Source organism: Galeopterus variegatus, unplaced genomic scaffold, assembly GCF_000696425.1.
Source record: "Galeopterus variegatus unplaced genomic scaffold, G_variegatus-3.0.2 Scaffold2889, whole genome shotgun sequence".
NCBI lineage: Eukaryota > Metazoa > Chordata > Mammalia > Dermoptera > Cynocephalidae > Galeopterus > Galeopterus variegatus.
In genome coordinates, this window is record NW_007729000.1 from 6,517 (window position 1) to 22,233 (window position 15,717).

A 15,717-nucleotide genomic window follows, 5' to 3' on the forward strand; every position below is an offset into this window, starting at 1 on the left:
CCCACCCTCGCCCGCTTCCCCGCCGCCCCGCCCACCGCCCGGTGGGCGCGCGACTGGGCTAGTGCGCACGCGCAAGCGGCGCGTAGCCGTCGGAAGGCGGGGCCCGGGATGGTGGTGAACGGGAGTCAACTAACCAGGGGGCTGGCGGGGGGGCCTGGCACGCGACCTCTGCGACTCTAGAGCGACTACCACAGTCTCCGCGCTCTCGCCTCCTTACGGCCCTCTCTCGGTTCCGTCCTGACCCTTAAAAGCTGGGGCCCGAATCCGGGAATGACAGGCGCTGCAGCCAATAGCATCGCGTACGTAAACCTGGTACCCAATCAAAAGGCGCGGCCTCGAGGAACGGCGTGGGACCCACTCTCGACTCCGAGAGACTCCCTGGCAGGGAGGGGGAGTCTCCGTCGGCTGATAGGGTCCCCGCTAAGTCGGTTCACTGGGGCGAATCACCGGGGAGGAGGCTGCGGAATCCTCGGGTGCTGCAGCCGAGGAGCGTGATGGAGGAGCATCACGAGGCTGGGAAGGAGAACAAGGTGAAATAAAGGTGCAAACCTCCTCGGCCACCACCTCACTCCGTGATCCCCAGTGATACCCAGGCAAGGAGTGCTGTGTGTGTGTGTGTGTGCGTGTGTGCGTGTGTGCGCGCGATCTAGAGGGGAGACCTGAGCAAGGGCGTTGGGGCGCCTGAGTGCTGTGTGTGTGTGTGTGTGTGTGTGTGTGCGTGTGTGTGCGATCGAGAGGGGAGACCTGAGCAAGGGCGTGGAAGCCTGAGTGCTGTGTGCGTGTGTGTGCTATCGAGAGGGGAGACCTGAGCAAGGGCGTGGGGGCCTGAGTGCTATGTGTGCGTGTGTGTGTGTGCGATCGAGAGGGGAGACCTGAGCAAGGGCGTGGGCCGCCTCTGTGGCACCTGCATGGGACCCGTGAGGATTCCAAGGGAGGCAGGTTTTACCTTTGCCCTGACAGATGGAAAGGAACCCGTCACTGTCACTCCTCTCCTCCCCAGGACCGCTGGGGAGGGAAGCGTGATAGGCAAGAAGAGGTCCCTGTTCCTGCCGGCCGCCAAAAAAAAAAGAAAAAGAAAAGAAAGAAAGGAAAAGAAGAAGAGGAGGGGGGCATATACAGCATGTTAGGAACTGAAAGGGGCTGACGTCCTCTCTCCTTTGCCGAGGTGGGGGAATCCTGTTCAGCGCTAATTATTTCACTTATGTATCTGTGTTCATATAAAAAGAAGACAATTCTTTCTTCATTCTCGCCTTTCGACTTAATTCAACAAATAGTTGTTGAGCATCTACGTTGTGCCAAAGATAGTGAGGGCATGCAGAGGTGCACACTTTTGGGAGTTGGTGGCATATGCATAGTGGGCTGTGGCTGAGGATGAGGATGGAGCAACTGTGGTTCATCCTTGAGGTCCCATCTCCCTGAAGCAGCTACTAAGCTGTACAGGTCAGAGCAGAGATCCTAAGATAGCAGGAAGGAGGCCGGGGGCTAGGGAACTGTATTAGTCCGTTTTGTGTTGCTATAAAAAAAATACCTGAAACTGGGTGATTTATAAAGAAAAACGAAATTTATTGCTTACGGTTTCTGAGACCAGGAAGTCCAAAGTCCGTCTGGTGGTGGCAACAGTGACCCAGGGGTCTCACATTACAAGATGGTGGAAGCCAAGAGAGAGCAGAGGGAGACAGACTCTCCTCTTCTTTTAAAGCCATCAGAACCACGCCCCTAACCACCATTTTTAATCCATTAACTACTGCACAGTCCTACAATCCAATCACCTCTTCCAGACTCCACCTTTCAATTACCATAACAGGATTTCCTACCCTCCCAACAGTCACAGTGGGAGCTAAGTTTCTAATACATAAAACTTGGGGGACACAATTCAAGCTTCAGTGAGTTGTGGGGGACATAATTCAATCCACTACAGGGACCTACTGCACCAGTGAGCTAGACTGCCTGTGTTGGGGTTGGGGGGAGGGGGGAGGTTGGAGAGCCTGCCTTGGGAGTGTTGGAGAAGTCAGGAAATGAGGAGTGGGGTTCGAGTGGAGTTTGGAGGGGCAAGAGGGGCTGAGAGACACAGCACTGAACAGAAAGTGTTAGCATATTGTAAGGGCAAATATAAGTGTTAGCTATTATATTATTCTTGTTATTATTACCGTTATCAGACGGGATGCTATATTTTCTGAACATGTGCTGAGCTATGGTGGTTGCATCCCCAGCCTTTGTAGGAGCCATACTCTCTGAAAGTCCTCTATTAGGACTTTTCCTGTAGTTTAAGCATTGCCTTCTCTAAGATCCTCCTTTAAATACAAAAAAACACTTAAAAAGAGACCCCCCATACCTATATCTAAATACAGAATCAATAAAAGAATATATAAGTAAAAATATAATAGAGGAGAAAATGAAATGAATACTTGATTAGTCCGACAGAGGGCAAGAAAGAAAGAATAGAGGAATAAAAACAGATGGGACAAAGAAGAAACAAAAAGCAAGATGTGGGGCTAGCCGGATAGCTCAGTTGGTTAGAATGCAGTGTTAGGATACCAAGGTCAAGGGTTTGGATCTTCTTACTAGCCAGCCATCAAAAAAAAAAAAAGCAAGATGCAAGTTTTTAGCCTACTATATATTTTTTCTTTATAAAGATGACCGATAAGGGGATCTTAACCCTTGGCTTGGTGTTGTCAGCACCACGCTCAGCCAGTGAGCAAACCGGCCATCCCTATATAGGGATCCGAACCCGTGGCCTTGGGGTTATCAGCACCGCACTCTCCCGAGTGAGCCACAGGCTGGCCCTTAATTAAAATAATTATGAATGGACTAAACACTCCAATTAAAAAATAAACATTGTCAGACTGGATTTTAGAAAAACAATTATATTCTGGGGCAGCCCGTGGCTCACTTGGGAGAGTGTGGTGCTGATAACACCAAGTCAAGGGTTAAGATCCCCTTACCAGTCACCTTTTTAAAAAAAAAGAAAAAAAAGAAAAACAACTATATTCTGTTAAAAGAGACATACTCTAAATATAAGGACACAGAACTACTGAAATAAAAGGACGGAAAAATATACACGGTCAACACACTAACCAAAGGAAAGCTAGTGTGGCTATATTAATTTCAGACAATGTAAGTCAAGTAGCATTTCTAGAAACAAAGAGGAGCATTTTATAGTGATAAAAGAGTCAATTCAACACAAAGATAAAACAGTCCTAATTGTATATGCATCTAATAAAATAGCTTCAAACTATGCAAAGAAAAAGAGGACAGAACTAAAAGGAAAAACAGGCAAGCCCACAATTACAGTTAGAGATTTTAACACAAGTCTCTCAATACATTTGAATAAGCAGACAAAAGAAATCAGGAAGGATTGAGAAGATTTAAATAGCATGATGGGGCTAGCCAGTTAGCTCAGTTAGAGTGCAGTGTTATAACATCAAGGTCGAGGGTCCAGATCCCCATACTGGACAGCTACCAAAAAATAAATAATAAATAAATAACATGATGAATCAACTTGATCTCATTGACTTATGTAGAGCTCTATACCCAACAACTACAAAAAACACATTTTTTCAAATGCACATAAAACATTTACCAAAATACATTATATGTTGGGATATAAAGCAAGTATCAACAAATTTTAAAAGATTGAAGTCATATAATATTCTCAGACCTAGAATTAACTAGGAATTGAAAAAACAAAACAAAACTAGATTCCAAAGTATTTGGAAATTAAGCAACATGGTTCTAAATAACTCATAGGTGAAAGAGGAAATTATAATATTTTTAAGGAGCTGGCTGGTTAGTTCAGTTGATTAGAGCATGGTGCCCTGATAACACCAAGGTCAGGTTTTGATCCCTGTACTGGCCAGCTGCCAAAAAGAGAAGAAAAGAAGATATTTTAAAATAAATGATTATGGGGACCGGCCTGTGGCTCACTCGGGTGAGTGTGGTTCTGATAACACCAAGGCCATGGGTTCGGATCCCATATAGGGATGGCCGGTTAGCTCAATGGGTGAGCATGGTGCTGACAACACCAAGTCAAGGGTTAAGATCCCCTTACTGGTCATCTTTTAAAATAAAAAAATAAATAAATAAATAAATGATTATGAAAATAAGCATATCAAAACTCACAGGATGCAACTAAGGTAGTATCCAGAGGGAAATTTATACCTCCACATGCATATTTTAGAAAAAAAGAAAGGCTGGGAAGCCAATTATCTAAGTTTCAATCTCAAAAAGCTAGAAAAAAAGAGTGAATTAAATCCCAAGAAAGTAGAAGGATGAGAGGATAAGAGTGGAAATCTATAAACAGAAAATAAGCATACAGAGAAAATCATTAATATCAAAGTAGTTTTTTGAAAAAATTAATAAAATTGATAAACTCCTAGCAAGACTCAGAGAGAGAGCAGGAGAGAGACGGGGGAGTGGGGGGAGAATACTAATTACCAATGCCAGGAATGGTAAAGGAGACATTGCTAGAGATGCTGCAGGCATAAAAAGATAATAAGAGTGTATATGAACAAGTTTATGCTAAATAAATTAGAAAATTTAGATAAAATGGACAAATTCCTTGAAAAATACAACTTACCAAACCTGAAACAAGAAGTGAAAAATCTATGTAGTTCTACACTTTTTATGGGAATTGCATCTATAATTTAAAACTTTTCCAAAAATATCTAAGTACAGATACATTTACAGGTGAATTCTTTGAAGCATTAAAGGAGAAGTAATACCATTTTTATACAAATTATTCTAAAAAACAGGAATAGAAGACAATTCCCAGCTTATTTCAGGAGGACAACATAACATTGATACAAAAATCTGTCAAGAGGAGATATGAATGGTGGTGGTGGCTGCACACCAATGTGCATGTACGTAATACTACTGAACTGTATGCCTAAAAATGGTTAAAAAGGGGAAATTTATATTATGTATATTTTACCACAGCAAAAAAACTCAAGAGCTGGCCGGTTACTCAGTTGGTTAGAGCACAGTGTTATAACACCAGGGTCGAGGGTTCAGATCCCCATGCTGGCCAGCCACCAAAAACAAAACAAAAAAAGAGAACATTACAAGAGGGCTGATGGGTTAGCTCAGTTGGTTGGAGCGCAGCCCTGTAACACCAAGGTCACGGGTTCAGATCCCTGTACTGGCCAGCTGTCCCCCCCCCCCAAAAAAAAGAAAGAAAGAAAATAAAAGAATATTACAAGAAATAAACAAAAGATTATCAAGTTGAATAAGCAGTATATGAAAGGATAATACTTCATGAGCAAGGCCTTCTTCTAGGAATTCCTAGTGGTTTACCATTTGAAAATCAATCAGTGAAAGTCAGCACATAAACAGAGTAACAGGAAAATCCATATGATTCTCTCAATAAAGGGAGAAAAAATTGATAAACATCAATATTCATTGAACTAGGCATAGCAGGGAGCTTCATTATTCTAATAAAGGGAATCTAAAAACACTGTCAGGGTTAAATTTTGAGTGTATTCCCTCTGAGATTAGGAACAAATCAAGGATTTCCATTATCACTATATCATCACTTCTGTATTTTACTGGGAGTCTTAGCAAGTGCAAAAGACAAGAAAAAGAAATAAAGGCAAAACGATTAAAAAGGAAGAATTAAAACTCATCTTAGGTTATAGGATTACATATGTAGGAAATTCAAAAGAATCTACAACTATTAAATTAATAAGTAAATTTAGCAAGGTATTTTAATAATTTATTAAAATTAATAAGTAAATTTATCTGACACAAGGTAAATATATAAAAATTTATTGTGTTTCTATATAACAACAACAAATAATTAGAAAATGAAACTTTAAAAAATACCACTTAAGGGGGCCGGCCTGTGGCTCACTCTGGAGAGTGTGGTGCTGGTAACACCAAGGCCACGGGTTCGGGTCTCATATAGGGATGACCGGTTGGCTCACTGGGTGAGCGTGGTGCTGACAACACCAAGTCAAGGGTTAAGATCCCCTTACCGGTCATCTTTTAAAAAAATAAAAAATAAAAAAAATAAAAATAATTTTAAAAATACCACTTAAAACAGCAAAAAAAAGAAATCATCAAATACTTAGGAATAAATCTTACAAAAGGTGTGCAAGACATTTACACAGAAAACTATAAAACATTACTGAGAAAATTTAAAGACCTAAATAACTGGAAAATTCAATATTGTAAAGATGTCTATTCTTCCTAAATTGATCTATAGATTCAATGTCATCTCAACCAAAAATCCCAGTTAAGTTTTCTGGGGCAGAAATTAATAAGCTGAGGCTGGCTGGTTGGCTCAGGTGGTTAGAGCACAGACTTATTAACACCAAGGTTGCACCGTATACTTGCCAATACTTAAAATTGTTGGTCCTTTTTATTTTTGCCATGTTAGTAGAGGTATGTTAATAGTGCATGAGGGATTGAGTGTGTATTACCTGGTTAGGAATGATGTTGAGCAGCATTTTCTGTACTTAGCTATCTGGTTGTCTTCTTTTGTAAAGTGCCTATTTAAGTATTTTGCTTCTCTCTTGATCCCCTCTTTTAAAAATCAGATCAGGGGCCGGCCCGTGGCTCACTTGGGAGAGTGCGGTGCTGATAACACCAAGGCGGCGGGTTCGGATCCCTATATAGGGATGGCCGGTTAGCTCAATGGGTGAGCGTGGTGCTGACAACACCAAGCTAAGGGTTAAGATCCCCTTACTGGTCATCTTTTTTTAAAAAATAAAAATAAATAAAAATAAAAATCAGATCGTCTTTTTCTTATTGATTTGTAGGAACTCTTTATTCCTAAGACAAGCCTTTTGTCAGTTATAGTGTTGCCAGTATCTGCTCCTAACCTTAACCCTGCAGGAAGACCAGAAGGCCTGCAGTGAAGATGGGCTGAGGGGCTATGCTCAGTAATGTCAGAGACCGCCCCTTCCCTGGAGCTTTCCTCCGTATCGGTGCATGGGCAGGGAAACAGATCCTTACAGGTGGAGACCTCTGATGTAATGTATGAGCAGGACAAGGTGAAATTCACTGTTCATACCAAGGTGAGGTGGCATGGGGGGTGATGGGGCGGTCCAGATGGCTGCCTGCGGGAGGTTTTGCCCAGTGGGTGGTAGGTGGATGCTGGCACAGCCTTTGGGCCCTGTTCCTCAAGCTGGCTCTTGCCCAGGGCCTCTCTTAGAAAGCCTTGATGGGGCGGTCCAGATGGCTGCCTGCGTGAGGTTTTGCCCAGTGGGTGGTAGGTGGATGCCGGCACAGCCTTTGGGCCCTGTTCCTCAAGCTGGCTCTTGCCCAGGGCCTCTCTTAGAAAGCCAGCATCTATCTGGTCTCTGGTTTCCTTTGCCTGAGGCCCTGAATCCTAACATCCCCTGGATACCATCCTGAGTAAAATCATGGACACCTGAGTCCCAACTTGGGCCTCACCTGGGTTGTGGGATGTAGGTGCTGAGGAGGCTCAGTGGGGCAAGGTTTGGGGTGGAGAGGGAGACCGCAGACAGGCTTTTGGCTTCCACAGTTTCCTCCCTCACTTCGCCTAGACTGAGTTCACAGTTGTGCAGCAGCACGAGTTCAACTGGCTACCTGATGCTTACGTGGAAGACGAGGAGTCTGCCGGCCTCATCACAAGGGGCTTGGAGGCATGGACCTGGGCATTTGGGTGAAGGGGTGGAGGCTGTGATGGCTTCCCCAGCAATGAGGGGTCCTCTTTTGAGCAGATCCTTCCAGTCCCTCCAAGGCCAGACTTTGAGGCTTCTAGAGAAAAGCTGCAGAAGTTGGGTGAGGGGGACAGCTCCATCACTCAGGAAGAGTTTAGCAAAATGAAGCAGGAGCTAGAAGCATGAGTGCCGCTTCCTTTCCTCGCCTGGGGCAAAGCTCCAGCCCCAGCCTCTCCCCAGAGCCCCAGGATTTCTTCCCCAGCTATCCCCCATGGGTGTTTAGGGACCCTGATCTCTGGTCCCAGGACTGCTTAGGGAGAAGGGAGGTAGGATGATGGGAGCCAAGGAGGGCCCTCCAGCCCCCTGCCACTCCCACAGGAGTACCTGGCCATCCTTAAGACGGTTGCAATGCATGAAGTCTTTCTGCAGCGTCTGGTGGCCCACCCCATCGAGTCGAGGCCACAACTTGTCTTTTTGAAATATGGGCAGGATGTGAGCTGGTCAGAGTGCTGGGGGCACCCCCGGGGCAGGGGTCTGAGATGGGGGGAAGGGACAGGAGTAGCGGGGCTGAAGGGGCTCCAAGTGGAGTCAAGCCTCAGTCTCAGTCAGCTCCATGAGTGGCATGTAAGGTGCAAATGCCTGCCCCACCATCGCGCCCTCCTGCTGTATGCCTCAGCTGAGTATCTGAGGAAAGAACAGGCAGGAGCTCCGTGGGGGGGTTTCTGAGAAATATTGTGAGGTCTGCAGATGAAGCCCTCATCACAGGCAATGTCAGGGCTCAAGGTGACCCCTGGGGCCCCTCTTTGGAGTCAAGCCCAGAGTCCACAGCAAGGATTGAAGGCTGCCTATGACAGGGAGGCCACTGGTGGGGCTTGGCCTGGGTTGGAAGATTATGCCACCCCTGGGTGCTCATGCTGCCATGCTCGTGACCCGGTGTGAATGGGTCCTGTCTGGCTCCCTTAGGAGGTGGATGGCTTCTCTGAGCATGAGAGGCCATCCTGCAGGAGTACCACGCCTGCACCCGAGAAGCCTGTCTGCGGGAGAATCGTGTTATGCACTCCCAAGAATGTATGCAGGCCTTGGGCCCTGGATCCTGCCCCTCTCCCAGTGGTTCTGCTCCCTGGGGGGAGAGAAGATAGCAGGGAATGACCTGGTGTCTGTCCATGGCCACAAGCACCAGTGGTTGGACTTGGTGAGCAGACCTAGGGGCTCTGATGGGGTGTTGTTCCCCACCAGGCCTGGCAGACGATTATCTCCCTCTCTCTGCTTGCACTGAGCAGTCTGGGAACACAGGAAGCCAACCACCTAGACAGGAGGACTCCCTCTTGCTCCACCTGCCCTCTCCCTAGGCCTATAATACTGAGTCTGCCCATGAGGAGTTGCTCTGTAGAAGTCTACTGTCAGCTCTAGGTGGGAGGTATAGAAGCTGCTGTGGAGGTTTGGGAGAGATGGAGAGGATTCCCGGAGGAAGGGGCTGAGGGCAGGGAGGCCTTGAGCTGTCCCTCAGACCCCTGCCCTAACTCCTCCCCACCGCCTGAGAGCTTCCTCATATTGGCAGAGCTCTTTGAACACCTGAGGGTGAATACTGCATTCTGTATACAAAGGCTTTCCCAGTGAGCCTATGCGGGAAAGACGTGTCCAGGGAAAGAGGAATGCCCCAGGATCATTTTGGAATGTTCAGTGATAACTTGGGCCCAGTGGCACCCTGGGCTCTCACTCCATAGTAGTATAATAGAAGGTGGAGGAGAGACAAGGATCCAGCCTCAAGTGTGTGTGAGGGGGAGGGGTGGGAAAGAGGCACGAGGATGTGCCACGTGCCCCTGGCAGGCTGCCTGAGCTGCCAACATGCTGCCCAGATGCTCACTTCCCCGACTCTTCTCCAGGCATCACTGGAGTGTCAATCTTCCTGAAATGTCTGTTGGACCTTCTCTCTTCCCTGCTCAAGGCCCTTCCCCTTCCAGAAGCTACCTAGGACACAAAGCCTAAGTCCTTAGCTTACACTTTAGACCTTCTATGATCTGGCCACGGCCTCCATTCCTGCTCATTTGCCCCCACTCAACTGAGAGTTCCCCAAACACATGCCAGGAATGCACACCTGCAGAGCCTTTGGCGTTCTGTCTGGCTAACTCCTACTTGACCCCGAAGTCCTTAGCTTACACTTTAGACCTTCTATGATCTGGCCACGGCCTCCATTCCTGCTCATTTGCCCCCACTCAACTGAGAGTTCCCCAAACACGTGCCAGGAATGCACACCTGCAGAGCCTTTGGCGTTCTGTCTGGCTAACTCCTACTTGACCCCCAAGACCCAGGTCAGATGCCACTTCCGCCATGAAGCCTTTCCTGGTCTGCTCCCCGAACATTAGAGCCTGACCTAGAGTGGTTACCAAGTGATTCTGTGTTGGATATTTAGATGAAAAAGAGCCTCCCACCCCTTACCAAGACCCAGGTCAGATGCCACTTCCGCCATGAAGCCTTTCCTGGTCTGCTCCCCGAACATTAGAGCCTGACCTAGAGTGGTTACCAAGTGATTCTGTGTTGGATATTTAGATGAAAAAGAGCCTCCCACCCCTTAACTGCCCCCCTGGCAAGTTCCCCTCCCATTCACCACCATTATTTTACAGAAGCTGGAGGGCCAAGTGGCCTCCAACAAGGACCTGAAGCCGTCAGACGTGCTGCAATACTACATGAGACTCACAGGGTGGCCGAGGTGAGACACGCCCCAGAGCAGACCTCAAGGCTGGAAGCCAGTGAGCAGGGAAGGCCATGGGCAGCAGTGACCCTGTGCCCACTCGCCCCAGGACCTGCTGTACCAATGGCAGCGGACACTGGCCAACTACAATGCCAAGGCACAGGACAAGCAAGGTATGCACCAGGAACCGGGAGCTGCGGCCGGTTGAGAGCCACTAGCAGCTGTGCTGTCAGCACTTCAAACACCTCTCCAACTCCCACCACGCACAGTGAGCCCTGCAGCCCGTAGCCCCCAGGCCACCTAACCTGCCCAGGTCCCCATTGCTCTTCCCTCTCCCCTGCAGAGCTTAGCAGGAACACGCGTGCGCGCCTGCGTGAAGGGATCAGGCACCCCATGAGAGCAGCCCCAGCTCAAATGCAGGACCCTGTTTCCCCATCTTGGGCCAGGACCCTCCCCTTCTTCATCACTTGTAGTAAGCTCCAATAAATTGCAGCTGTTACTGCTGAGGACAGGGGTGTAGGGAGGGAGAGGGCCCAAGAACTGAGGTGCAGAAAGACCACCACCCTGTCTTGGGGAGCAGGGGGCTTCAAGGACCTCTTTCTCCTCTGCAGGCCAGCATCCTACTTCTCCAGAACACCCTTGTCACCCTAATGGGGGAGCTTTAGAATAGTCAAGAGTCCAGACAGACCTTCCTCTGGGACCTTCAGTGACAAGGGCCTCCCAGACCTCCCTCACCAGCAAGATACCTCCTTCCCTACCACTGCAGCCACTAGCCATGCCCTCACCCTGCCCCAAGTCCTCCCAGGGCAAGTCCAAGCCCACCCCGTCCCAAAGGCACCAGGCCCTGCCAAAATTAGATAGGAGTGCATGGGCACCATACTTGGCCACAGTTCAGAGCCCAGAGACAGCTTCCATACCCTCTCTCTGGCCTCAGAGGAGTGAGCAGCTCATTTGCTCCCAGCCTGTTCTTCACAAATAAAGAGCCTGGTTTTGTAGCAAGGAAGCCTGCTTGTCCTTACTTCCCACAGCTCAAGGTGCCCACCAGGCACACCCTCTCTACCAGGGAATTATGAAGACCAAATCCTGGGGATTCAGAAGGCTTGCCTGCAGCAACCTCAGCCCTTTCTCCAGTGGCAGCGGGCTCTCCATGGAAAGGTACAAGACCCAGAACGTGGGGCCCAGGAACAGTTTTTGAAGTTCGTCCCCACCCCCATAAACCCTACCCCAGACCACAGGTTTAAGACTAATCACAAATTCTCTACACCTGTTTCCTAATGAGGAAAATGGAATTATCCCTCCTTGCCTCCTTCCCAGCACTGTTCACAAGCTCCAAGGAGTCTTTAAGGAACCAACTCTAACTCCAGGAGGTTTTCTCTTTTCAGTTCAGTTGATTAGGGGAGGAGGTATAAATCCTGCATTACTACCAATTCATCCCATCTTAGGGCTTTTTGGATGCCTTTGCCTGCTGGGCAGATGAAAGCCCAAAGTACAGGCTGGAGGCAGCCCACAGCATGCTGGCAAAAGGCTCAGGGCCTGGCAACACCCTTTTGGTTAAACACAGGGAGGTGGGGCTTGAGATACCTGGGTCTGAAGTCCTTGACTCCACCTGGCTGGCCCCACCCTGAATGGACTCCAGCCACATCTACATAAGGCCAAAGAGCTCAACTCGGTCTTTGACTCACAGCAGTCACTGAACCTGGCCCTCATAAATGTGAGTCAGTCATCCAAAGGAGGCGGTGGCAGAGGAAAGAAGACCAAACGGAACCTTGAAGGTGGAAAAAGTAGCTCAACAGACAACCTGTAACCTGCAATAACAGCCTACACCCGGGCAGAACAGAGCAGGGTATCAGAGAGTTGACCTCACTGCCCCACTGCCCACCCAGGTGAGGCTACAGAAGCAGCCAGCTCAGGCATGAGGCCACTTCTGCTTGAGGCTCCCTGCAGCTGGTAGCAGACACACCCTGGGCTCAGCCACCCCTTGAACAGCCAAATTAGCACCAAGTGCACCACCACCAACAGAAGAGCAGTGACTACCAGAAGAAGTCTCAGGCAGTCACTGGGGCCAAATGAGGGTCTGTGAAGGCTGGTTAGGGATGGGGTGTGAAGAACAGAGATGTTGCTTATTCTCCTAGTGTATCTCCCTGCAAGGTCTCCTGGGGCCCCACCCTGAAACAAACATCTCCTTAATGAGTTTTTTTATTGTTCTGTCTTTTTTTTTTTTTTTAATTGAAGGTCTCTTACTGGTCTTGCTTCCATGAGTGGCTGTGACCAGGGAAAAGGGAAGGGAACCAGCCTGCACGGGGAGGGGTCATCTCCACAACATTCCATTTATACACAGAACTAAACAGACAAGCACAGAGTCACTATTGTGGTTAGAAGTTGGCAGCATGGGAAGGGGGAGGAACAGGTAGGAACTAGGGGTGTTGTTAAAAAAAATACAGGCCCCCCCCAAACTGGGGTGCCTGGGGGGAACTTGGTCTGCTTCAACCCAGGAGGAATCAGAAGATCAAAAGCGGTTTGGGAAGGCCAGAACCGTTAGGGATGGAGGGAAGAAGGTCCAGGGGGCGAGGGGGCTGTTTGGCAACTGGGGTGAAGGGATTTCCCTCCCCCTGCTGGGATCCCCCCAGCCCCTCCGGTCTGGCAGGAAGGGGGCAGCCTGCAACCCCCAAGAGCAGGTCTGGGGTTGCCAGATGCTCCAGGCAGGGGGCTGGAGGGGGCTCACAAAGGCTTGCCCTCCAGGGAAATGACAGCACTGCCCCCCAGCTTCTCTGCCAGGGTGCAGCGGTCCTTGACCTCCTCGTAGCAGTTTGCTTGTAATTCATGCTTGATCCCTGTAGGGAAGAAGGGAGCATCTGTGAGCAAGAAGCACCGTGGTTGAGCAGGGAGTTTCTGTGTTTGGGAAGGAGCCAATCAGAGAAGATGGAAGGGACAAAGTTACCTCCCTGCAGGCAGGGAAGAGGAGGGGAAGGACCCCCTCTGCCATGCCATTCACCCGCCCTGCAGCCAAGGCTTTAGCAGAAGGGCACACAGCACCAATGTTGGCCCTTACCTGTCAGCTTCTTCTTGATAGCATCCTTGGAGCTGGCATAGATCATTTTGCTCTTAAGGGGTGCACACTCAGGAGCCCTGGAGAAAAACCAAGAGTCAGAGAACTTGCAGCAACAGCTAACCAACAAATGACTTCAAGAAACCCTTGGGCTAGCACTGAAAAGTGTTTTGTTACAACTCCCTCTCCCAAACCCACACCTCCAGGTTAACCAGGGGCCACAGAAGTTCCCCTCCTGAAAAAGGGGGTAGGGTAAAACTGGAGCAGGTAACAGGAAGAAATGCCTAAATGAGGAGCTCACCAGAAGATGAACACCAGGTCTTCCTTCTTGCTCTCCTTGGTCTCATAGGTTGCGTCATAGAGAGCGTAGCGGCAGTCCTTGTCGGGCAGCATCTTGACAAAGGTAGCGTAGGGGTCGTCAACAGTCTGGCCCACATCACCTACCAGAATCTCCTTGCCCTCCTCCAGGATGATGTTCTTCTTGTCGTCGCTCAGGCAGAAGAGCACCGCCTTCTTGCGCTTCTTCACCTCCTCTGGTGTCGATGATTTGCGCACCTTCATATCATTGAACACCTTGATGACACCATCAGAGACAGCCACACCAGAGGCCTGGGGGACAAACCACACATACCTCATAAGGCAAAGGATTCTAGAAACTGTCCTCTTTGTTTTCTCAGAAGACCACCCTCTGGATGCCAACAAGTATAACCCCCAGCCCCACATCCACCTTTGCTTTCTCTGAGAAAGCAAAGTCCGTCCTCCTCTCCTCCTCTGCTTTCTCAGGAGATCCCACTCTGAATGCCAACAAGTATACCCCCCAGCCCCATGTTCCCAAAAGTCACTAATCTCCTTCCCCCAAATAGTCACTATTTTCCCACCCAAGACACTAAAAAGGCCAGATGAGACACAACCCCAGAATGGCAGCCATGGAAGAGACTTCTGATCATCTAGTTCAACATCCCCCCTACTTCATTTTACAGTATGGAAACTGAAGACATGAAAAGCAGAGCCTTGGCTGAAATTTAAGTGCAGAATTAAAGAATCCACACACTACCGACTCGTTTCCTACTCACAGTACTCAACCTCAGCTTTTGAAAAGAAGTGCCAACACAGAACTTCACAAATATGAGAGGAGGACCCAAACACCGACCTTTAGTCTCCTCTTCAGGAAATAGGAAACTAGGACCCCTTCAGTGCTAGACGGGACACCAGTGGTGCTCAACAGTTCCAGCAAGTCTATCGGAACTGCTCAATGAAGTTATTACACAAACGATCCTGTTCCCTCTGGAGTTTCCCCAACCAAGGTAAGAATCACAACCCGTTATTAGAATACTGCCCGACAACTCCCTATCCTGGTGCATGGCCCCAAGGCAGCTGGTAGAAATTAACATGCTCGGAGTTTCCCCAACCAAGGTAAGAATCACAACCCGTTATTAGAATCCTGCCCGACAACTCCCTATCCTGGTGCATGGCCCCAAGGCAGCTGGTAGAAATTAACATGCTAAACTCTAGTGCCCAGCGTCTTCGAAAGCCCCTTCTACGCTACATGGTACTGGAGAAGGCCCTAGCTCGGAGAGGGAGCGACTGTCCACAGTGAAACCTGCTTGCCCCCCTCCGGAACTGCAGAGGAAGCCGGCCACGTGACTCACCCGCTTCCGGAGTGGGCGGGGAAAGGAGACAGGCTAGGCCCGGCCCCCAACCCGAGAGAAAAACCTGTGCCCTCCAGGCAGCAGTACCTCCAAGGCCTCAACCTCCAGGAATCGCCTTTACCGACAGGCGTATGTGCGCCGTCTGCTGCGAGCCGGAGTCTGGGCAAGTTACACGACCTTTGGTTCTCGCAGCCCTGAGGCCGAACATAGGGGGCGGGCTGGTTTCCGGGCGGTGCCCGCCTCGGTCACTTCCCTAAACTCGGCTCCACCCTCAGGCCCCATCCGGGAAAGCCCAAGGCCCCGCTTTCCGAGGCTTCGGCCCAGGCGGCCGGACCTGGAAGTGTGCGCACGCGCCGCCGACAACGCCGTTCCAGCCCTAGCCCGATGTGCAGGCGAGAACCCAACTCGCTCGGTGGGTTCGCTCGCTCCCGAGGAGGGTCGCGGCCTCTGCAGGGTCCGTCCCACGCCCTGCGGTGCAAGTACCTAACCCCAGGCACCCGCGCCCCAGCCAGGGCCCCGTCGCCGCGCCGCCCCCGCCTGCCCCGGACGCAGGCATCTCTGCCACCTGCTCTCGAGACAAACCCGCCTGCCGAGGGAGGGTGACGCGGAGACAGGAACAGCTCTTGGGTGGGGCGCGCGCATCGAGACCTCTCGCGCGGTTTCCCCTCGCCACCCCCGGGCCAAGTTTGGACACCTCGTGCTCCGTCG

The 15,717-nt window shown here is 49.7% G+C and overlaps 2 protein-coding genes across 2 annotated transcripts in view; one reads left to right on the forward strand and one right to left on the reverse strand.

Moving 5' to 3' along the window:
- The first annotated feature begins 6,735 nt into the window (after positions 1-6,735).
- On the forward strand, positions 6,736-11,042 carry SNX32 (sorting nexin 32). Its single transcript, XM_008583331.1, is given in 15 exon segments — positions 6,736-7,021; positions 7,487-7,592; positions 7,686-7,811; positions 8,007-8,117; positions 8,302-8,334; positions 8,336-8,392; positions 8,394-8,408; positions 8,589-8,616; positions 8,619-8,693; positions 8,862-8,893; positions 8,895-8,944; positions 9,164-9,203; positions 10,247-10,316; positions 10,407-10,487; positions 10,926-11,042. Coding segments are annotated over 15 exon segments (1,020 nt in total). The 5' UTR covers positions 6,736-6,884; the 3' UTR covers positions 10,985-11,042.
- Positions 11,043-12,492: 1,450 nt separating this feature from the next.
- The window catches only part of CFL1 (cofilin 1 (non-muscle)), a 4,050-nt gene continuing 825 nt past the window's right edge, over positions 12,493-15,717 (reverse strand). The window contains exons 2-4 of the mRNA XM_008583332.1: positions 13,662-13,969; positions 13,364-13,440; positions 12,493-13,145 (exon numbers count right to left, since the gene is read on the reverse strand). Coding sequence (XP_008581554.1) covers positions 13,033-13,145; positions 13,364-13,440; positions 13,662-13,969 — 498 coding nt within the window. The 3' untranslated portion in view covers positions 12,493-13,032. The remainder of the gene's footprint in view (positions 13,146-13,363; positions 13,441-13,661; positions 13,970-15,717) is intronic.